Here is a 22,862-nt window from a genome sequence, read left to right on the forward strand (position 1 = left end):
TTTTTTTTTTTTCGTCTAACGGCCATTCTATTACTCAAGCTTGAGGTGGTCTGGGTAACCAGACCGGAATAGAACAGCCAATAAAAAGTAACTCTCTCCGAAATGTCATAGCAGTCTTAGCTAAAAAGTCCGAAAACTGATTGCGCACTCGTGGAACATGTACGATTTTGAAGTCCGGAAAGCAAATCTGCAGCGTCTCTATCTTCTCCAATTCTGTCGCAAATCTTGACCATTTTTGGGGTTCATTTATCATAGCAATCAGCTCTTTGCAGTCTGTTCCAAAGCTCTGACATGGCGAATGTTGAAGCATGTTCTCCATCGCCCAGCGCAGTGTTTCTATCTCAGAATGCAATGCTGATTCACATCGACTGAAGTTCCGTGTACCCATAAGTTGTATGTTCTCCCCGCTATCCATCCAAACCCATCTGCATCCACTGAATCTATCGGAAGCTGTCCATGATCTATCCAGGAGGTAAATATTACCCAAGCTTAAGACTTGGTTTTCCTCATTGTTGTTTAAGAATACTCTCTTAAAAGTAAGGAAACAACTATAAAGATGACTCGTCTCAAAACGTAATACAGCTGTAATCTACCACTACGAGAAAAAAAAAATACAAAGACGAAACATGTGTATTTTAACAGCTAACGAAACCACATAAATTTCAGACCGAGGAGCCATCTGATGATGGCGTTAAAAGAAGAAAACATAGATGAAAAAAAAATAAAATATATATATATATATATATATGAATATTTATTAAATGAAAATTTCTATTTAAATAGTTTTATGATCAGTTATATTTTGTTATAACAAAAATTGTAAGCATTGATCACAAATTTTTAAATGTGATACTTTTAACAGTTTTAATAATTTAAAATAATTTTTTTTCAAATCTCTTATACATTAATTAAAAATTATTTAAAAAGTTGTAACTTATATTTTGTACTAATTACAAAAGAGACTTGATGATGTGACACTTAATTGAATAATTTGTAGGTCCAAAATCTAATTGATAAGGAATATTATATTAACCCAAAATATTCGAAGCATATTTTTTTTTAAATAAAAGCTATGGTGTTACATAATATGATTAACATATATATATATGACAATTAATGATTATGAATAATAAAGATTTGATAACAGTTTTTGTAACCTTTCTCATTTTTATTTAATTTTATATTATTAAAAATAAAAAATAATAATTACATTAACCATATAATAATAAAAAGTAGATTTTTATATGTTTTTTAAAACGAATTTAAATTACAAAAACTGTTAAAAATCCTTTTAAAAATTTTGTGATCGATGACTTAATTCTTTTTTTTATAACAAGATACAATGATAATAAAATCGTATTAATATAAATTTTTATCTAATAGATATTCATATTAAATAATATATATACATATACATATCTATTTTAATATTGTTTAAATTAAACTATGTACCATTTAAAAATTCATAAATATGTTAATTTTGAAATTTGCATTGAAAGAGTATTGAGATTTTAATATTTTATATTTGAAAATTTGCATCGAAAAATATGTCATCGAAAATTTTAGGATTAATAGTTTAAATTTTTTTGTTACATCAAATATACAAATGTTAATAATGCCATATGAATAGGAAGTCTTAATAATAAATATTTATATTAAAATATACTACATATTTATGTAAATATCAATGAAATATAATTATATACCATATAAAATAAATTAAATGATTATTTTGATTTATTTACCAGAAATATATTGTAAGTAAACAAGAGGTATTATGTTGATTTATGTGATTACTCTAGTCTCCTATATATTAATTGAAAAACAATTCAGCATGTGTAAGATTTTATTAATTAATATTGTTCGAAAATCTTACAAGAAACCGATAAAACTAAGATTTATTTAGAAGCTATTGAAAGCACCTAGCGAGAACATGAATTGCACAACAAATTTGCTTTCCTAACCCTAACCCCACTTTCTATTCGTCATAACACTGATATAAAATATTCGGAAATATCAATTGACAATCTGAAATGGTAATTCTTTTTAAGTTCAACCCATTGTTTTCTGGGAAATTACCACAAATACCACATTCATAGTACCACTTTTCATGTTTACACTAACCACTTTTACCATCACTTTTAATGAAAGGTAAAATACAATTATACCCTTAGGGTTATCTAATATAGACTTAGGGTTTAGAGTTGAGGGGTGGGATATGGTTTTTGGAATGTGAAATTTATGATTCTAATAAATATATAATAACTTAAAAATATAAAAAAAATTTTAAAAAATAGTTTCAGACATAATTTTCATTTTTCAAAAAGAAATTTGAAAAAATAAATAAAATAAAAAAATCAAAAAAAAATTCAAAAGAAAACAATTTATATAAAAATTTGAATTTAAAAAAGTATATTTCGAAAACATAAAAAAAAAATTATTTTTTAATATATTTTTTATATTTTTTATTTATATATTTTTTTATTATTATATATATTTTTTTGTATTTTTTTTATTTAAATAATAGGTTATTATATATATAAATAACAAGGGCATAAGAGTCTTTTGCCAGTTAATAAAGAAGGTATTTTTGAAAATGTCTCATTAGTGGTGATAAAAATGAAAAGTGGTACCATGAAATTGGTAAACATGTAATTTCCCCTTGTTTTCTTTAAATGGGCCGAAAACAACTTTTAATGATTAACTAAATGGACCATGTACATAGTAAAATGTGTTTTGGTTTAAAAATTATTGTATGCCCAAAATCAATACGAATCATCATCATTTTCGTTTAAAATTTTGTCACAAAAAAATATTTGGTTGGGCAAAAAATCTGAATCAAAAAAAAACAAACCAAAACCGATCTAAAAAAAGTACTGAACTTTAACTAAAATTGGTTAGATATCCGAATGAGTTCAACAAGTATATATGAACTTTAATTTTTGAAAAAAAATAAATAAATAGGTTATCTGAACCCAAACCAGACCTGCAAAGATCCGATCCGAACCAAATCTGCAAGGATCTAAACCGAATCAAATAGTACTTGAATGCCCAGTTTTATATAATCAAATGTAAAAAATGTTTTTGATAACAAAATGTATGTTGTTTATAATATTTAAGTACAATATATTTTAAAATAATTCACTCCACGCAGGGCGCAAATTATCATCTAGGTTTAAATATAACATATACGAAAAAATCTAAATTTTTATTATTTCGTGAATATTATTGTTTAATTTATTTTAATAATATAAAATTCAAAAATGTATGATTGGGAAGATAAACTTAGTTTATGGTCATTTGATGTTATTTCTCTTTATCTAAGGAAAGAAAGAAAATATATTTTGTGCATTAGTAAATAGTTTATGATTTGTTTAATAAAAATATAATATATATTTAGATAGACCAACTTAATTCTCTAATGATTTTAAGAATTATGGTAGTAATGACATGTGTCATAGATAAAATATTATAATGTTTCTGTTTTAATATATAAGATGTTTTAATATATAAGAGATAGATTGATAAATGATTCTCGTTTGCATTGAGAGTAGAAACTGTTTTAGAAAAACATAAATTGGTCAATGATAGTTTTATTAATGAACTTGCCTGCTAAAAAAAATAATGAAATTATTTTCTCTTATTCTCTATTTTTATCATTGATTTGGAAATGTAATAAATTTCACTAAAAATCATAGTAACTAATTCACTTGTTTTAGAGAAGTCAACACCATAATTCATAGTAACTTCTTGTGTTTCAGAGACTTTAATTAAATCTATTAAAATACTTTCCAAGTAAAATTACATTAAATAACACTAAACTTCTCAAACCATTAGACCAAAAGAAGAAAAACTTCTCAAACCAGTACACATTCCTAAATCGTTTTATCTCTCTAGCTCGCTAATTCTTCTCTTTTATTGCCGTTTATAATGTCCGCCGTCGCAGATTCCGTTAAGAACGGACCATTAAAGTTACCCGAGAATGAAAATCTCACACCTTCGGGAGTCAGAGCCACCGCATTCCCTAACGAAAACTCTGGCGCTGCGGAGAGATGGCCAGGTTTTCCTGGTGACTGCGTGTTTCGTCTGATCATTCCGGCGCATAAGGTCGGAGCTATTACAGGACGTCAAGGAGAATTCATTAGAAAGTTGTGGCAGGAGACTCGTGCTCGCATCCAAGTCCTCGATGGTCCCGTTACGACTCATAATCGCCTCGTGAGTATCCTCTCTCTATTTACTATGTGCAAACATAACTGGTCTCAATTAGGCATAGTAAGATAAAACATTTGTCTATGGTCCGCAAAATATTAATGTTTAATACGTACTATAAATTAATTTAAATATATATTTACTGATCATTTAATAATTGTTTCAAATTCCATTTTAGGACCTGTTATGTGTGCAAAGAAATCGGAATTGAGATTGTTTTCTTTTTCTGTTTTTATTTTTTCTCTTGGAATTGTAACTTCGATTCCGTAATTGGAGAGAATTAGGGCTTCTTAAGCATATGTAGTAAGATTCCTAGGGTTTTGATCATTGTCTTAACATTCAGTTCTTGGCGGGAAAATTACAAAACTTTTGGTTTCTAAACATCGTACGCAATGTCAAATATATCTCGTTTATTTTATGTGTAGGTGATAATATCTGGAAAGGAAAAACCAGAAGCCAACATGTCCCCTGCAATGGAGGCAGTCGTCAGGGTGTTCAGGCGAATTGCAAGGTTGCCTGATAACGATGATGATGATCAAAACGCTGTAAGTGCGTACTCTTCAGTGCGCTTGTTAGTCCCGGGGACGCAGGCGCTCTCTTTGATTGGAAAGCAAGGTTCTATAATCAAATCAATAGTACAGAACTCTGGTGCATCAGTTCGCATTTTATCACAAGGTAATTATCATCATCATACGCATTTTCATATGGATTTCTTTTGTTGGTATTTGAAGTTGTGTACTTTATACTTCACATGAGGGCTATAAGAAAATGCTACGTTTTTTTTTTCGCTAGATGCAACGCCGTGGTATGCTGCAGAAGATGAAAGGATAGTTGCTTTCCATGGGGAAGCTTTGAAGATTGTAAAAGCGTTAGAAGCGGTTGTTGGACACCTGAGGAAATATTTAGTTGACCATTTTGTGATTCCTTTCTTTGAGGAAGAAGTAAGCTTTATTGTCTGAAACTATCCTAGTTCCTTGCTTGTCACGTTTCTTATTTTTTTTGCTATGAATTATCTTTTTTTAATCTTTAGTATCTAGCTAGAGTCTTTCAAGAAGATGGAGCATTAGCTGACAAGAATCCATCTCTCCCTGCTGAACCCTCAAATGTAACCGATTCTGATTCCTGGCTCTTGGCAAGGAGAGAAGCTCTCGTTCTGGAGGGCAAGAATCGAGTGGAGTCACGTGTTCAGCCTTCGGGAGTTTTATTTACACAGGAAGATCCCATTTTTAGTGCTATCGAGGTTCGTACTTGCTATGTTTTGTTTTATACTGAATGGTTTTGATATCATCGCATGCATGCAAGCTTATGTCTCAGAAATAGTAAAAGACGTTTTCTATAATTGGTTTTCCTGCTAGGTATGTCAAACAGTTCGAGCTCCAATCTCCTATTCCGATGATATTATTGGTTCAGGAGGAGCTAATATAAATTACATTCGTTGGAGAAGCGGAGCTATATTAATCGTTGAAGAGAGTCTAAATCCTGGTGAAATGATATTGGTAATCAAAGGCACATTTTCTCAAGTAGAAATTGCTTATCAACTAATTCAAGTAAGAACACACATTCCATTTATTTATACATTTTTTTTTGTGAAATAGTATCGTTAAATTTCTAAGATTACACTTTATTAATTTACATACTTTTTTGTTATTGTTTACGTGTGTGTAGGAGTTAGTCAGCACGCAGAAGGATCCAGTTTCGGTTTCAGGGGGAAATGCCAGAATCGACACTGGCAATGTACCTGTGAACCCTCCTCAGCTGAGCAACCGTCAAGAGACGCTCTCGAGCAGCTACATGGGCACAGAGACGGGGCCAAACGCATCCTCTCAGGTCACGGGTCCTTCCCCCAGCCGTCACTGACCGCGCAAACTTATGGAGCAGTGTATAGACCAGTTTGTGTATTGTTCTCGAGGTCTAACTCATTTCTAGATCAATTTATGTTTATAGAGGGGGCTCATTTATACAAAAGAGGGAAAGACCAAGTGCTAGAAACCAATGTCTTGAATGTGTGATATAAATCTAAGTGCCTTTTGTTTTTCCCTTTCAAATCTCGATATGTTTTACTGACGTCTTGAATGTGTGATATAAATCTAAGTGCCTTTTGTTTTTCCCTTTCAAATCTCGATATGTTTTACTGACAGTGTCAAATAAGAACAGTTTCATGTTTTTTTCTTTTCAGTTTCATGTTTTTCATTATTATACTGTTCGTTTTGTTTTTGTTGAAAACGTATATTTTATTTTTACCTAGAGAGATAAGTTTTGTCTGGTCTGAAGAGTCTTTTTGCAAAAATAACCAACGTCTACACAAATTATGTTTATTGCTATCACGCTTCTTGGTAAAATGTAAGACTCTAGATACAACTCAAGAGTCACGAGTTTGGAGAAAAAAGGAAAAGAGGTCGTGAAGTAACATTTTAAACAGTTGTAAATTGGCTTGCAGAAAACCAAGCCCAATGTCTCTCCTAATTACTATTGTGACACACAACACACGAAGACTGTCCATCGCGTGAGGAACAGTGCACAATCAGCAGAAACAAGGTACACCAAAAATCAATCCCCATGCAATCAAATTCTGCACTCTTTCAAATATGTTATAATTTATGATAGATTGATCATGAGTGTGTATAAAATAAGTTGTAAATCATTTAGTCAAAAACTATTGACAAAGAAATAAGAAAATTTTCATCTTTTCCAAATTACTTTCTTTTTCCTTGTCAATAACCTCATTCTACTAGGTTTGAATCGGGTTGAAGGTGCAACAAAAATGCACCAAACCAATAAACTACCTGCCATGTTTTTCTCCAAACCATTTATTTTTTCATTCTATGTTTTTTTGAAATATATATTTTATTTCATTAGCGGTGTTTTTATTTTATTTTTCATATTTAATATTAAATATGAGCACTCCACTATATCATACCATGTGATCATATGGATATGAATTTGTTGCCTAAGGCTCATTTGAATATTCATTGAGATAATTTATCGGTGAGCTGCACTTCTATTTGTGGATTGGTCTGGACATTTCGAAATACCCTAAATTAATCAAAAAATAAAATAGAAACCAACTTTGAATCACTGACAACGACATGCACGCGAATACAATAGAAAAAAAAGGTAACGCAAACCGTGTTAATTAAGAAAACAAAGCATATAGATTGCAAATTATATTCGCTGCACATGGTATTTGTAGTTTGTAATTTGTTGTTTTCTGAGAAAAAGCAAAATAAATGGACGAAAACAGCCATCTGGACGTAACGTACATGCTCCTTCTCTCCTATAGCGAATAAGGGGGAAATGTTGATTCTTTCTGTATACTTTTTATAGACGTATGTTTTAGAGTTTTCTTACTTAATAAAAATGCATTAAATTTTATTTACCAATGCATTATTTTTCATAATTAATTATTTTATATAATTTTAACTAATAGTATTTTTTAATAAAAACCATTATAATTTTTAATTTACAATTTATCATTAGTTAATTAATGCATTGAAAATATAAAAAAATTGTTTAACATAGTTCCTTTTTAAAATGGAAGAAGTATTTATGAACGATACGATTTATCATTGGGGATCAAACCGGATTAAGAAAGTATAATATAGTCCCCATAAAATTACCCAATCTACTTTATCTTCTTGACCTCACCACCTCTAAGCCTGAGTAAATGTTTTTGCATTATATTTCATTCAAATGATTATGGATGTCTAACTTGATAAAAGTAAACAATATTTCGTATTTATTCTAAATGTTTCTCGTTGTAGTTACTTCAACTTTTAATTAGTATTCTAAGCAAACTCCTCTATATGACTATAGTACTTTATATAGAATTCTCTCTTTTTTTCTTTATCTCTACAGCCAGATTTGATTCTTCTTCTTTGTTCCTAGATTCTTTTTTAGACCATAATTAATCCGGATTCTTATGGTGGAGTTCTTACCTTCGGTTAAAAACCGTTTCTTTGCTTTTAACTAAGAAAAACTAAGAACCGTCTCTTAAATAAGAGATATAAAAGCCGGTTCTTAGCCGAAAAGTGTAAAAAAACAAAAAAAAAAACCAAAAAAAAAATAAAAAGTATCAAATCATAAGTTAAAAATCCCAAATATTTTAGCAGCTTGTTCATTGTTGGAAAGATTGGGCATGTGCAAGCGTGACAATTAAAGTAGATAATGATGACTAAAGCACTAGTTGATGACATGGGAATACATAAAATGTAGAGGTTAAAGGATGAAGTAACAAAAAAGAAGGTTGTTTTCCATATGAACCAATATATACTACTATTACTTATTCATATATAGAGTACTTGTCATATGTATTTTTAAGTGTTTTAACTTTTAACAAACTTCACCGAAAGCTAAAGAGGAAATATACTTTCCACGTTGAGAAGTATACCATAATTAGTATTAATTTGTAAATATTCATATCCATGATCTAATTGTGTTCAATCAACAACGTTAAAATGTCCAAAGCTTTTGTTGCCGGGATTATAATAGCAATATTGTTCTACTAGCGTAGAAGAGCAACCACCAATCTCATCATGAACCTTTCTAGCAAGGCTGACTTCTACATTTCATTTCATTAAACTTTCTCCATCCCTGAGCTAGTCCTACTCTCATAAAAAGCAACTTGAATCCAACGCTACAATACGACCAGAATTGTCTTTTCCTTTTTTACTGATTGAGAGTTCCACCAATAAATCTCGTAGTGAGCAATCTTTTTTTTATAGAAATATACAACTTGACGAAACAACACTAAGTAAAGAAACCAGACGGAGCACGCGTTTATCAAAGAGACCGACCGAGCGTATTTATACAAAAAAATATATATTATTCAAACATAAAAAAATTTAAATGTAATTCTACTAAAGTTGTGATTTAGATTAACTTTAAATTGTTGACAAAAAAAAGATTAACTTTAAATTTATTGTTTTTTAAAAATATTATATTTTGATAGTGTTTTAGACAAAATACAGATATCTAAATCTCATAAATATGAAATAGTTATGTAGCTATTTTATTTTGTAAAGAAACAGTTTTTTTTTTTTTTAAAGAAACCGATTTAAAATGTAAATCACTGTAAAAGAACATTTTTTCATCAAAAACTCTGGTACATAAAGCACTGTAAAAGTTTATTTTTTCATCGTTATGCTTAATGTTTGGTTTTATAATTGCAAATGTGTATTTTAAGTCTGTCTATTTTTTTTTATAAAGAACGGTTATTCTATTACTTAAATTTGAAGTGATCTACGTAGATTGGAATACAACAACTAATAAAACAAAATTTTCTATAAAAGATTTTACAATCTTAGCTAAAGAATTATAAATTTCATTATGCGTTCTTGAAATATAAAAATCTTGAAATCTGGAAAACAAAGCAGGAGAGTCTTTACCCCCTTGATTATGTTGCGAAACCTGGCCATACATAAAGGTTTTTTATCGTTGCGGTCAAATCTTTGCAATTTGTACCTAAACTCTAACATGCTGAATATATTATCCAAATCAGTAAAAAATCATATGTTAAAACAAAAATCATTGGATTAAGTGGTGGGCTAGCTTTAATGTGGAAAGATAGTTACAAGGTGGTTATATTGGAACGCGACAAGAGACTAATAGATGTGAAAGTTTCTTATGGCTCGATGGTTTTTTTCCTCACTTGTGTTTATGGAGATCCTGTAACTGCAAGGAGAAAAGAAGTATGGAATCGTCTCGAGGATATAGGGCTGCTAAGAGACGAAGCTTGGATGCTGGCTGGGGATTTTAATGAGCTTATGTCAAATGAGGAAAAAAGTGGAGGGGCTATAAGGAGTGAATCAAGTTTCTGGGATTTCAGGAACATGGCTCAAAACTGTAAACTCCAAGAGATACGGTTTTCTGGTAACTGTCTATCTTGGGGTGGGTGGAGAGAGAAGGTGTGGGTGCAGTGTAGATTGGACAGAAGCTTTGGCAACAGTGAATGGTTCTCCCTGTTTCCACGGGTAAAGATGGAGTATCTTGACATGTTTGGCTCGGATCATCGTCCAATCAGAATATGTTTTGCGCATGAGGCTTTTGGATCTCACAGTAGCAGATTCTTCTTTGACAAAAGAATGATGAAGAGGAAAGGTTTTGAAGAGATAGTGAAACAGAGCTGGGGTGTTGATTCCACTGACACGAGCAATACGATGGCTCGAATAATCAGATGTAAACGTAGGATCAAGAGATGGAAAAGACAAACTGACCTTAACTCAAGAGAGAGGATTTCCCGCCTCAAAACTCTCCTAGAAAAAGAAGTGTCAAAATCTCATCCATCCTATCAGGTGATGAAGCGCCTCAAGCAAGATCTTGCCTCAGCATATCGCGAAGAAGAAATTTATTGGAGACAAAAATGTAGGGAGGAATGGCTCAGATCAGGGGACCGTAACACTAAGTTTTTCCAGAACTGTGTGAAAGGGAAGCGGATGCAAAATCGAATTCTGATGCTTCTTGATGAATGGGGACAAGAACATTTCTCAGAAGGTTCTAAAGGCAACATTGCAGTAGATTTCTTCTGTGATCTCTTTCAAAGCTCAGACCCTTTTGACCTGGAGACATTGTTTACAGGTTTCAGCAGTAGAGTAACTGATGATATGAATATAAAACTCACTGCCCCGGTCCTAGCTGAGGAAATTCGAGCTGCAGCCTTCTCAGTTAAAGGTAGCAGTGCGCCGGGAGAGGATGGTCTGACTGGTGCATTTTATCAGAAATACTGGCACATTATCGGTCCTGGTTTGATCAGAGAGATCCAGCAGTTCTTTCAATCTTCAGTAATGCCAGAGGGCTGGAACCATACCTTGATTAGTTTACTCCCGAAGATGACCAAGCCTACTCAGATGCGTGATATGCGGCCAATCAGCCTTTGCTCTGTTCAGTACAAAGTCATATCCAAAATACTGTGTAATCGTTTGAAGACAGTTCTGCCTCAGATCATTTCAGAGACCCAAGGAGCATTTGTTTCAGGGCGAATCATATCAGACAATATATTGATAGCTCATGAATTGGTACATGGACTCAGGACTAACCCCAAAGTCTCTGAAGAATGTATGGCTGTGAAAACAGACATGTCGAAAGCCTATGATCGAGTGGAATGAAATTTTCTCGAGGTTCTTTTAGAGAAAATGGGTTTCGACAGAAAATGGGTCTGCTGGACTATGGCATGTGTTACATCAGTTACATTCTCTATCTTGCTCAACGGGAATTCTCATGGGTTTATCAAACCGGAACGTGGTATTAGGCAAGGGGATCCTCTCTCCCCTTTCTTATTTATACTCTGTGCTGAAGCTTTGGTTCATGTTCTTAACAACTCTGAGGCAAATGGTAGCATACAAGGAATCAAACTTTCAGCGGCTGGCCCAGCAGTGCATCACTTATTATTTGCTGATGATAGCTTGCTTTTATGCAAAGCAAATCCGAGGGAAGCAAGTGATCTTGTGGAATGTCTCCGAATGTATGGTGAGGCATCTGGTCAAGTTATTAACTTTCAGAAGTCTTCTATAATGTTTGGAGCCAAAGTACCAGACAATGTCAAAACCGAGATTAAGAATGTCCTTGGTATTGAACAAGAGGGAGGAGAAGGATCATACCTTGGCCTTCCAGAATGCTTCAGTGGCTCTAAAAGGAAACTCTTGAGCTATATCAAAGAGAAGTTGCATGGAAGATTGAACGGATGGTTCTCTAAGTCTCTCTCTCAAGGAGGCAAAGAGATACTTATGAAATCCGTAGCACTTGCCCTGCCTGTTTTTGCAATGTCTTGTTTCAAATTGCCCAAAGACTTATGTTCCAAGTTGACGAGTGCAATGATTGAATTCTGGTGGAGCAGTGGCACAAACAAGAAAAAGATCTCGTGGGTGGCTTGGCAAAAGTTATGTAAAGATAAGGAGCTAGGAGGTTTGGGTTTTAAAGATATTGAGAAGTTTAACCAAGCTTTACTTGCGAAACAAGCTTGGAGAGTATGGAAAAATCCAGATTCTCTTTTGGCGAGAATTCTACAGCACAGATATTTTGCTAAGTCGTCTTTCTTGGATTGTGGAATTGGGACAAGACCATCTTATGCGTGGAGGAGTATGCTTCACGGCAGAGAACTTCTCAAGAATGGTCTGGTTCACAAGCTTGGGACTGGGGAGAATACCAAAATCTGGACTGATGAGTGGATAATTGACAAGATTCCGAGAGCTCCGCGGTATAGACAGGATGCCATAGTGGACCTGACTCTAACAATGGATAGTCTGATTGACAATGTGTCCAAAAGATGGAATGTTCATCGTGTCAGACAGCTCTTTGAGGAAGAAGATGTGGCCATGGTTCTTAACACGCCTTTTAATATTCGAGTATCTGATGCGATTGTTTGGGGTTTCTCCAGAAATGGCTCTTATGATTCCAAAAGTGGTTATCGCTTGCTGGAAAGCATTCAAGAGATGGAATCTGCAGTAACTCAGGCCCTCCCTCCCCTCGAGAAAAAGCTATGGAGTGATCTCTGGAAAACAAAAACCTCGCCAAAACTCAGGCACTTCCTTTGGAGAGTTCTATCAGGTGCACTGGCGGTTAAAGAAAGACTAAGATCAAGAGGCATTAATTTGGATACTACATGCCCGTTGTGCGGCCATCATCAGGAAACCATATGCCATGTCTTATTCACTTGTGATGTGGCTAAGGATACTTGGGCTCGCGCTAAGGTTCCACTCCCGCCTGCAGGTTTCTCTTCGAACTCTGTTCTTCTGAACTTGTATCATCTGTTTTCCATCAGCAAAAATCAGATGATGGGGCAAACAGAGAGATTAAGGTTTCCATGGATTCTTTGGCATTTATGGAAAGCAAGAAACAGTTTCTGTTTTGAACAGAAAAGAGTCTCAGCTGAGTACGTGCTTTCCAAGGCAATAGAGGAAGCCAACATTTGGTTTAAGCTGGCACAAGCTGATCTAGAGGAAAAGAAAAGTCAAGGAGAAGATCAAAATGAGCAAGTCTGGAGAAAGCCTCCGATGGGTTTCGTAAAATGTAATGTTGGTTGCTCATGGACAGATAGTTCTATGCATAGTGGAGCTTCGTGGATCATTCGCGATTTTCGAGGTCAACCAATGGAACATAGTCGGAGATCTTTCACAGGAATGAAGTCTATCATTGAAGCTGATCTAGAAACAATTTGATGGGCTGCGAATGATCTTCAAACTCTACATTGGAACAAAGTTATTATTGAAATTTCATCACCCCAAGCGCTTGAAGCTCTTAATAACCCGGCCAGGTGTCCAGGTTTGGCCAACCTCATTGAGCGCACAAGACAAGCTCTCCACCGGTTTCATAACTGCTCCATTCTAGTGGTTAATTCGGTTGTCAACTTGGTTGCTGGAAAGATTGCTGTCAGTGTTACTAATGATGGTCGTTTCTCCTCTTACATCGCTCGTGGAGGTCCAAGGTGGCTCTCAGATATCATTTGTGCAGATGCTGCCAATTCTCCATTCCCCTTTCCATGATGACGTTGCATTAGTCTCGTGGATGGCCGCATGGAATCATGGCTCTCCTATCTCTCCCTTTATAGGGTTGTTTGGTTTTTTCTTCGACCACCTATTGGTGTGGGTTTGGTTTACTGTTTTTCTTAGTTTCTGTTCTTTGTTTCCCTTGTATCTCCTTTGGAGAGCAAACTATTGAAATGATTTCAATGACAAAAAAAAAAAACAAAAATCATTTTTTAAAGATATAATGGTTTTAATTTTTTTCAGACCATTTCCAATGGTTTATTCTATTTTTTCTCTAAATTATAGTAATTCTATAATAGAGTTCGATATTGCTTTAATGATACTCTATTTTAAAATTAAAAAAAATGATTAAAAAACAAACGAGTTACTCTATATATAAAGTAAACCTATTTTTTATTCTATTATATAGTAGAAAATAGAATAATATTAAAATATTTTTAGGGCAATTTTTTCAAATAGTCTTTTTGTGTTTTGTCACAAAAAAAATCTTTAAAAAAGAAAATGACAAAAAAAAAACCTATTTTATTTTGAAATTTTTAATATATATATATATATTTTAATTTGAAACCCTATCCTTAGAATCCCAGTAGGTAGAAATTTTTTGTAAACTCTATTTTGAAATGGTAAATAGAGTAGCGTAGGAGATTCCTTGCAGAAACTAGAATCTCCATAGATAAAGGTTTGTCTTATAATTGGTGAGTGGAAGAGTGGGACCGACATGTTCATAGCTTTTTCAAATTTGGTCAAAGCTTGCGACGACGATTTGAAGATGCATCCATCCCACGTATCCCCACCACCACCTCCATATAACTAACTAACTCAACTCCCTCCGTTACACTGACACACTCTCTCTCTCTCTGTAATCACTACCATTCTCCGATGAAATCACCTCAGCGCAGCTCTGATGATATGGAAGCCGGCGGCGATGTTCCCAAGTCCCGGAACCACTCTCGCCGCCGCGGCAGAGTAAATTTGCCTCTCTCGATTTCTTCTTCATCCTCTTTGGTTTTACGTCGATTTCGAATTAGTTTCTGTTTCGTTCTCAGTTCTCACCTCATGCTTTTGGTTGCAGGGTATTTTTGTTGCGGTTGATGCTTCTATACGTTTTAAGTCTGCTATGGGTTGCGAAAAGGAAATTGAGCTCGGATCTCATGATCAACCTACTGCAACGGTCTGAAAATGAAATTATTTATGGTTTATATGTATATATATATATTTCCTAATATGTTGGTGTTGCCTTTTGTAGGATGTTGCACTATCTCAGTCAGAGGAACAACCAGTACAAGGTAATCTTCTTATTCACCCCATATTTGGTTGATTGAAACATCATATAAGCTAAGTACTGGGACAACTGTTACCTTTTATAGAATTTTTGACATTTTTCTAACCGTTCATGTGACATCAATTTGCGTTTACACTTTTTTTGATAGTTGAAATTGAACTCCCAGCCTCGTATCAAGATGAATTTGGTATCAGATTGGAGGAACTTGTTTCTATATCCCGAGATGGTGGTCTAAGTGTTCTAAAGCGATTTGATGGGGTACCATACATTTGTTTCTACCAATTACATGTTTCTTTTTGTTTACTTATTTTTGGTCTCTTTCATGCTACTCACAGGTTAGCGGATTATCACCTCTGTTGCACACCGATCTGGACAAGGGTATCTGTGGTAGTCATGAAGACATACGGAGACGAAGGAACACATTTGGATCCAACGAATATCCTTTGAAGAAAGAAAGGAACTTTTGGGTGTGGTGACTAACTGTATTTGTAGTATTCTGTGAAAACTTTGACAACAAAAATTAAAAGCTTTCGTTTTTGCTCTTCTGATTGTAGATGTTTCTGTGGGAAGCAAGCAGAAGTTTTACTTTGATCGTGTTGGTTCTTGCTGCACTGGCTTCTCTGCTGCTGCAAATAAAAACTAAGGTGGGTGGTTGCTGAAATGTTTGGCTATTCTTTATATTGAATCGACTCTATTTGGCTTACTCTATACTTTTAGCTTCTTTGAAACCCAGAGCTTATTGCATTTTTTATTCACGTCCCTCAAGCAGACTATCAGTCATGGATGGTATGACGAAGCTGGCATCATTGTTGCAGTTATCCTTGTCATCTTTGTGACAGGTATCCTGCTATCTTTGATGCTTTATTACACATTGGTAACTTTTCCTTCATCTGTAGAAATTACTTTAAAGAATAGAAATTAATCACATCTAGCTCGGTTTTGTGTAGCGAATAGAATTGGTCTGTTGTTTACTTTTGTGACTTCTGCCCCTTTTCTGCAGCTATCAGTAATTACAACCAGTCTCTTCAGTTTGAAAAGTTGAATGATGAGAAGAGAAATATATGTATCGAGGTTTGTGCTCATACCATAAAGATTTCCATGACCACATGATATGTTATTCGTCACTTAACTTTGCTTAATATCACTGGATACAGGTTACTAGAAATGGAAGACTGGTCGAAGTTCCGATTTATGATGTAGTTGTTGGCGATATTATACCTCTTAAAAGTGGTGACCAGGAAAAGATCCAATCCTTTTGTCATTGTTGAGTGGTTTCATTAAACTGGAGTTTCATCATTAAACTGAAGTACGATATAATATGCTGCAGGTGCCTGCAGATGGTGTCTTAGTTTCTGGGTACTCACTTCAGATAGCCGAATATGAAAGCATGGGAACTAACAGAACGGTGAGCTTGTACTTTTGTATCAAGCAGTAAATGCATTATTATGTCATACTGATTTAACACCCCGTTCTCATAAATAGGTTCACAAAGATACAGATATAGACCCAATTCTAATATCCGGATCTAAAGTGGAAGATGGCATCGGTAGAATGCTGGTACGAATTAGCTTCACATCTCTTTTAATGTGTTATCTATTCAGTAGTTTGCCCCTGTATCACCTCAGATCACATGGTCTTCCAGGAAGTAGTTCTAAATGATATAACTACATAGACTTGAGTTTGGTTAGGACTACATGACAAGAGTCTTCTGAGAAAAGATTCTCTATTTCTCTTCCATACAACTGAACGTTTCAGACCTTTTTTTTTTCTGCTTACACTGGGTTTTTGGCTCCGCTCTTTTTCTTGTCCTGCGTTTCTAAGGTTACTAGTGTCGGGATGAACACCCAATGGAGGATGCCAGCTTGTATCCCACTATATACTGGTCAAGAGACACCCTTGCAGGTACGTTTTATTGGTGACTGGCCCTTTTATATTTTCTTGTTACAGTTCTTTATTCACCTGTAAGTCTTTTCTTGTAGGTGGGCCTGAACCGAGTTGTTACTGCGTTTGGCCTAATCAGTATCTCGGTTGCTTTGGTTGTTTTTCTTATCGAGTCATGCCTGTAAGTTTGTCTCTACACCAAGAATTTCTTTCTGTTAATTCGTCTCAAGTCCTATATATTGCTCGATTCTTATCTTCAAGAAACCTGTCACCCCCAGATGCTTCATGGGCCGAACCAAAAATACAGATGGTAGTCCGATGTTTGATGCTGGGAAAACTACGTCAGATGAAAAAATAGACATGGTGATTAAGTTTATAATTTTGGGGGTAAGTATAGATTAAACATATGATAATTATATTTTACTTTTCATTTTTATTCATGTGGGGGATCTTTATTTGTATCTTTTTAGGTTACCATTGTAGTCGTGGCCGTGCCTGAAGGTCTTCCGTTAGCTGTTACTTTGAAGTAAGGCTATTCAAACATCTGCTAATTGAGTAACTTGACATATTCTGTACTTTTGAATGGCTTTATATGTTATGGTTGCCTACCAGTCAATTTCTATTTATTGTCTGTAGCGTATATGCATCTTTTATACTCGAGCATGCAAAACTTACATGGGTTCCTAACTTTCTTATAGCAGTTTGAACATCTTGTTTTTTGTTTGTTCGTTTAATTAATGCCAATCACTCTGGAAACAGCATTGCCTATATGACGAGAAAACTTCTAGGAGAGAAGGTTTTGGTACGCAATTCGTAGATGACTATTTTTTGTCATAACTTAAGTAACGAACTAATAATCTCACGCAATGTTCAGGTGCAAAAGCTCTCTGCCTGTGAAGCGATGGGGTCTGCAACAATGATTGTATGCCACAAGACCGGGATTTTAACCTTAAATCAGGCAATTTGCTATCTCTCCTCATTTTTCCACAGCATACTTAGTTACTTTATTATCCCCTTGTGTCATTGTTTCTTCACAACTGAATATTTACTCATGGTTTAAGAAATTGAGTTTGTTGGCCCTACCGGATCAGTTCTCCCTTGTTTACACAGCTTTCCTAGTGTCTGTTCTTATTAAACTTGTTGTGTTCCTTATTATAGACAATTCATTTTCTTTTGAGCAGATGGAGGTTGTTGATGTTTGTGCCGGACGAGTAAGAACGCATAATTTGGATACTATAGCAGCAGAGTTGTCTCCCCTTCTAATCTCGTGGATCACCGAAGGAATTGCCCTGAACACGAATGGGAGTGTATATCATCCTGAGGTACAGTCATATTGTCAAGTTTTATATAGATTGGTTCCAGTTCCCGCTTTATAGTTTGATGGGTCAGCCTTGATTGATTAAAATCAGGGACAGTCTGAACCAGAGGTCTTTGGATCAGCAACAGAACGTGCCATTCTTAATTTCGGTGTCAAGGTGGGGCTTGTTTCTGATAATGTTTATTAGTTATCTCAAACGTAGTTGCAACCATCTGATTGCAGAACTAATCTAACTCATCTTTTTGCAGTTAGGAATGAATTTTGACGAAATAAAGTCAAAATCAACAATTTTTAGCGTTTCACCTTTCAATTCAAGGAGAAAACGTAGAGGTGTTGCAGTCCAATTGGTAATGTAACCTGATTTCTTATTCTTGCTAATTTATCCCACTTTCCTACCTACTTCATGTGGGAGAATTGGTTCAGTATGTTCGGTTTTGATTCAACTTTTTTACGGTTTCATGTTCATGTGAGCTATACCCCCGCTTGTCTGATATTTTTCTTGCTAATACACCTTCAGCATGATTCTCAAGTCCGTGTTCATTGGAAAGGCGCTGCCAAGACTATTCTAGCTTCTTGCCAGTGGTACATGGACAAGGACAACATAGCAGCTATGGACCAAGAAAGAGTAATTAATTTACCTGAAATAAATTCATACACTATAATCATAAATATAATTATAAAAACAACAACATAAGGAGGCCTCTAGTAATCTTTATTTCTTTGGTCTTATTTGTGTTCTTCGTTTTTTTTTTTCCTCAGATATTTCATTTTGAAAAAATCATTGATGAAATGTCCAAAGAAGGATTGCGCTGTGCTGCCCTTGCCTACCGAACTTTTACTGACGAAGCATTCCCAGACATACCTGAAAGCAACCTCGTGCTATTGGCTATCATTGGTATAAAGGTAATATTTTGCTTTTCAACATGGCATCAGAAATGACGACTGTGGAACATGTTAAACTACTAATATTTGCTATATATCCCCTGCAATATAGAAGCTTATCTTCACTTTTAACAAATGGATAAAATGTGTGCAGGATTCTTGTCGGCCAGGCATAAGTCAGGCAATCCAACAATGTCGTAATGCTGGAGTAAAGGTGGCATGTTTATTTTGCAAATTTCTATACCACTTTTTCATATATTTTCTCTCATGATGGCATACTCATTAAATCTTTTTAACGGCTTCTCTCGTTTTCTGGGACCCAAACTCAGTTTGCTATGCAAGACTATATAATAAGATCAAATTATTTCTACAAGCTGATATGTTACATCGTGTTTGATTTGTATGATAGGTGTGCATGGTGACAGGCGACGACCTTCTGACTGCCAAAGCAATAGCGATGCAGTGCGGGATACTGAGAGGAACCTTAGACGAGCCTGCGAATACAGCAATCTTAGCAAGCGAATTTGCTTCGATGTCAGAAGCAGACAGAGAAGAAATTGCTGAAAATATTGTAGTACGTATAATTATGTTCTTACCCTCATTTGTATGTACTGAGATTTTGCAGCGGATTAAACAAGCAGTTAACTTAAACAACCTTATTTTTGATAGGTGATGGGTCGATCTTCTCCTGATGAAAACCTTCTTCTACTTGAAGCACTGAGAAAGAAGGGACACGTGGTTGCAGCAACTGGAAAGGGAATCCGAGATGCTCCGAGCCTGCGCCAGGTCCTTAAAAATACTAATTTGTGCTTTGAAACTCTCAAAATGACACTCAAAATGATTATCTTCCCTACTACTGCTATAGTTGTTAATTTGATCATGGACCGCAGGCGAATATCAGTCTTGCAATGGGCATTGGGGGGACTGCAATTGTTAAAGAATGCTCTGATATCATTATATTGGAGGACAATTTTACTTCGATTGTCAAGGTTAGTGAAATATCACGCATCAATGTAGTTGACATCATATTTGAAAATGATTGCAACTGAAAAAGAGGTGTTTGTTTTAAGGTCATCCAATGGGGACGTTTTTTATACACAAATGCTCAAAGATTTCTCCAGTTCCGGCTAACTGTCAACGCATCAGCTCTAATTATATGTGTTGTTGTGGCGGTCCATTCTCACGAAATTCCCCTAAATGTTGCGCAGGTAATTTTCAGTCTCTGCATCATGAAGAACTCATTCTTTCTTTCTTTCTCATCAAGTTACTTTCAATTTCTCTATGCAGCTTCTGTGGATTAATCTTCTCAATGATACTTTTGGAGCATGGGCCTTGGCATCAGAACCACCAATGGACAACTTAATGCGAAGGCCTCCGGTTCGTAAAGGGTATGAAAACGGTTCAGTAAATAATATTTCAATGAACAGATTCCTTAATTACCATATATGATGGTGACTGCATGACCATATCAAACGTTTTTAAGCTTTCTGCAATTCCAAAAATCTGTTTATCCTCAATAAGTTTCAGTTCTGATTTATGCAGCGGAGCCAAGAGGATAACTTGGTTTTGCTCCTACTTATGTGAATTTCTGAAGTGGATGGAGAGAAAGAAGTCCAAGAAATTCCCTATAAGTAGGAGCAGAACCAAGTTAGTCTCTTGTTAGCCCATAGCATGATAGGAAAACTGAACTTTTGTCAAAAGCATTTCATCACGATATAAATTCCCTGCTTCTGTTTCCCTTTCGTCATATATAAGATGCAGTTTGATGGTACTCCCTTTGCCATTTCAGAGAACCCTTTATAACCAACCTCATGTGGGCGAAGTTTGTTGCACAGGTATGCATGCCCATTTATAAGCTTCATCTTCCCATTAATACTAGTGATTGTTTCATATATTTCAATGAAGTAAATACAGTTGCAAAGCTGAATTTACACAAAGACATTTATATATCCGCCTGTTTGTTGCAATCATATCATGATCTTGTTTTAGGTAACATCGTCTTAAGTGTACTTTTACAGGTTTCTTTCCAAGTGAGTGCATTGCTTTACCTAAACTTTCATGGAGAGAGTATACTAAAACTGGAGAACAAAAGTCTAGATCAAGCTAACAAAGTCAAGAACACAGTTATATTCAATTGCTTTGTCTTCTGCCAAGTAATCGATCTCTCACCCCTTTGTCTTGTCTCTCAACACCATCCTGTATTTGATTGGTGAGCGCTTCACGTTTGTTGGTATCCCGGCCTGAATTTGTGCAGGTATTTAACGAGGTTGAATGTCGAACTTCATACCAAGGAAATACATTCAGCGGGATCCTAAAGAACCATTTGTTCCTTGGAACAATTCTTGTAAATGTTATACTTCAGGTAATCCCTATGCATAAACTGATATTTGTAACAATTATTCTCTCTTTAATGCTAAACACTCCCTAATCTCCATGCTTGCTTTTGCTGTTTTGATCAGATAATCGTGATAGAATGCCTTGGCATATTCTTTTACACAGCCAGGCTTAATTTGAAGCAGTGGCTGATCTCGATTGGAATCGGTTTTTTCAGGTACCACTTCACAGAAAAGAATCATCCCCTCAATTGGCGAGACCTTTAACTCTCTTGTGTATTTTTGTGCAGTCAAGTCATTGGTCGTTTTCCTTTCCCAGCATTTCCTTACCTCCGGAACGAAGATCATATATAAGACATAAAAGGCTGATAAAGAGCTGGACATGCTGTTATCAAAAGAGATTGAAGGAGAATAACTCGGAAGCTGACGTGGACAAGAGTGAAGAATAAGAAGCTTAACGGTTCTACGTGGGAAGTCGTTAGGGACGTTAGAAGTTAGTTTGGTTCGAGTTGTAATTCAAGCTATAAATAATGGCCTTAGAGTTTATAGATCTTCGGCTTTGTATTGTGAAATTTGGGTCTTTGGTTTGTAAACATTAAGAAGTGTTATACGTATTGAATACATTGTGCTATATCATAGGCCTTATAGTGTAAGTATTATGTTACTCTTTTACATCTAACTAATCTTTTATATACTAAAAGACGAGTACAAATCAAAATTTGATATATGGAAATATAAAATACAATTAAAAAGAAAACAATTCCTAGTTTTCGGCACATATATCCTAAATTTTCTCAGGATATTGCACGTTCAAAATCAATTGACTACCATTTTCAAACTGTTTTTTCTATATAATTTGGATTTAATGATTTATTCTTTGTTTTTTTTTCTCTTTTAATCTTCTGCGTCAAAACAACAGATTTTTATCTCTCTTAAATTTTCAGTTTTGACTTTTGACCTAAACAGGTTTCTTCATGTCTTTTTTTCTTACTCTGTACTAATTCAAAATTTTATCTATTCATCGTTTGGATTATAAGTCAATTGACAAGATATTAGATCAATACAGTGGTAGAATTATGGGAAGAGATTGATACTGGTATGGTATTTTTTGAAGAGATTCAATTTTAATTCACTGCAATATATAACTTAGAAACTTTCTTATCAATTGATTTACAGACACTGTAGATCATGGTTTGGAGAGATGGGATAGAGCATAATCAAAATTATTCTCGTGAAAAAGAACTAAAAAGACAAGCATCAAGTTTTGGCGTCACAAAGAAAGTTTTGCAAGTTTTCCACTCTTTACTACTTTTCTTTGATTTTTATTAATTTTTCCTTTGTTGAAAAATTATTTTTCAGCATTCACTACATAAATTGAGTTTTAGCCTAAAACTATTGTTGGATGTATCATAGAGCTTGCATTTCTGAATCCAAAGGTAAGTTTACTTTATTTAGTTATTGCTAGATAAGTCATTATAATT

General features: G+C 34.7%; 2 protein-coding genes across 5 annotated transcripts; both read left to right on the plus strand.

Annotated features, from left to right (window-relative positions):
- Nucleotides 1–3,930: 3,930 nt before the first annotated feature.
- LOC106360364 (RNA-binding KH domain-containing protein PEPPER) lies at nucleotides 3,931–8,992 on the plus strand. The gene is given in 6 exon segments (XM_048742242.1): nucleotides 3,931–4,215; nucleotides 4,635–4,884; nucleotides 5,002–5,150; nucleotides 5,240–5,453; nucleotides 5,512–5,756; nucleotides 5,875–8,992. Coding segments are annotated over 6 exon segments (1,335 nt in total). The 3' UTR covers nucleotides 6,067–8,992.
- A 5,351-nt stretch (nucleotides 8,993–14,343) lies between these two features.
- Nucleotides 14,344–22,012, plus strand: LOC106444541 (calcium-transporting ATPase 8, plasma membrane-type-like). 4 transcript variants are annotated; one of them, XM_048742254.1, is made up of 34 exons: nucleotides 14,344–14,651; nucleotides 14,758–14,856; nucleotides 14,932–14,971; nucleotides 15,116–15,225; nucleotides 15,303–15,434; nucleotides 15,522–15,611; nucleotides 15,737–15,806; nucleotides 15,968–16,038; nucleotides 16,122–16,205; nucleotides 16,295–16,372; nucleotides 16,450–16,524; nucleotides 16,789–16,869; nucleotides 16,947–17,029; nucleotides 17,127–17,235; nucleotides 17,319–17,374; nucleotides 17,608–17,650; nucleotides 17,723–17,806; nucleotides 18,030–18,170; nucleotides 18,258–18,323; nucleotides 18,415–18,513; nucleotides 18,684–18,791; nucleotides 18,926–19,069; nucleotides 19,203–19,262; nucleotides 19,458–19,622; nucleotides 19,718–19,834; nucleotides 19,939–20,037; nucleotides 20,119–20,256; nucleotides 20,336–20,436; nucleotides 20,591–20,695; nucleotides 20,838–20,883; nucleotides 21,067–21,201; nucleotides 21,303–21,410; nucleotides 21,508–21,599; nucleotides 21,672–22,012. In XM_048742254.1, the coding sequence occupies exons 1-34, from the start codon at nucleotides 14,565–14,567 to the stop codon at nucleotides 21,733–21,735; spliced, it is 3,180 nt and encodes a 1,059-aa protein (XP_048598211.1). In that variant the 5' UTR covers nucleotides 14,344–14,564; the 3' UTR covers nucleotides 21,736–22,012. The 4 variants fall into 4 exon arrangements, with proteins under 4 accessions (XP_048598211.1, XP_048598206.1, XP_048598221.1 ...); XM_048742249.1 differs by having other exon boundaries at nucleotides 14,348–14,651; nucleotides 18,669–18,791; XM_048742264.1 differs by lacking the exon at nucleotides 20,591–20,695 and having other exon boundaries at nucleotides 14,350–14,651.
- Nucleotides 22,013–22,862: the final 850 nt, after the last annotated feature.

This window comes from Brassica napus, chromosome A1, assembly GCF_020379485.1.
Source record: "Brassica napus cultivar Da-Ae chromosome A1, Da-Ae, whole genome shotgun sequence".
NCBI classification, from domain to species: Eukaryota; Viridiplantae; Streptophyta; class Magnoliopsida; order Brassicales; family Brassicaceae; genus Brassica; species Brassica napus.

Coding starts and splice junctions, on each gene's coding strand:
- LOC106444541 (XM_048742249.1), top strand. CDS start 14,565: ATGAAATCACCTCAGCGCAGCTCTGATGATATGGAAGCCGGCGGCGAT. Junction 18,324..18,414: donor TTCTTAATTTCGGTGTCAAG/GTGGGGCTTGTT, acceptor ATCTTTTTGCAG/TTAGGAATGAATTTTGACGA. Junction 20,884..21,066: donor GGGCGAAGTTTGTTGCACAG/GTATGCATGCCC, acceptor GTACTTTTACAG/GTTTCTTTCCAAGTGAGTGC.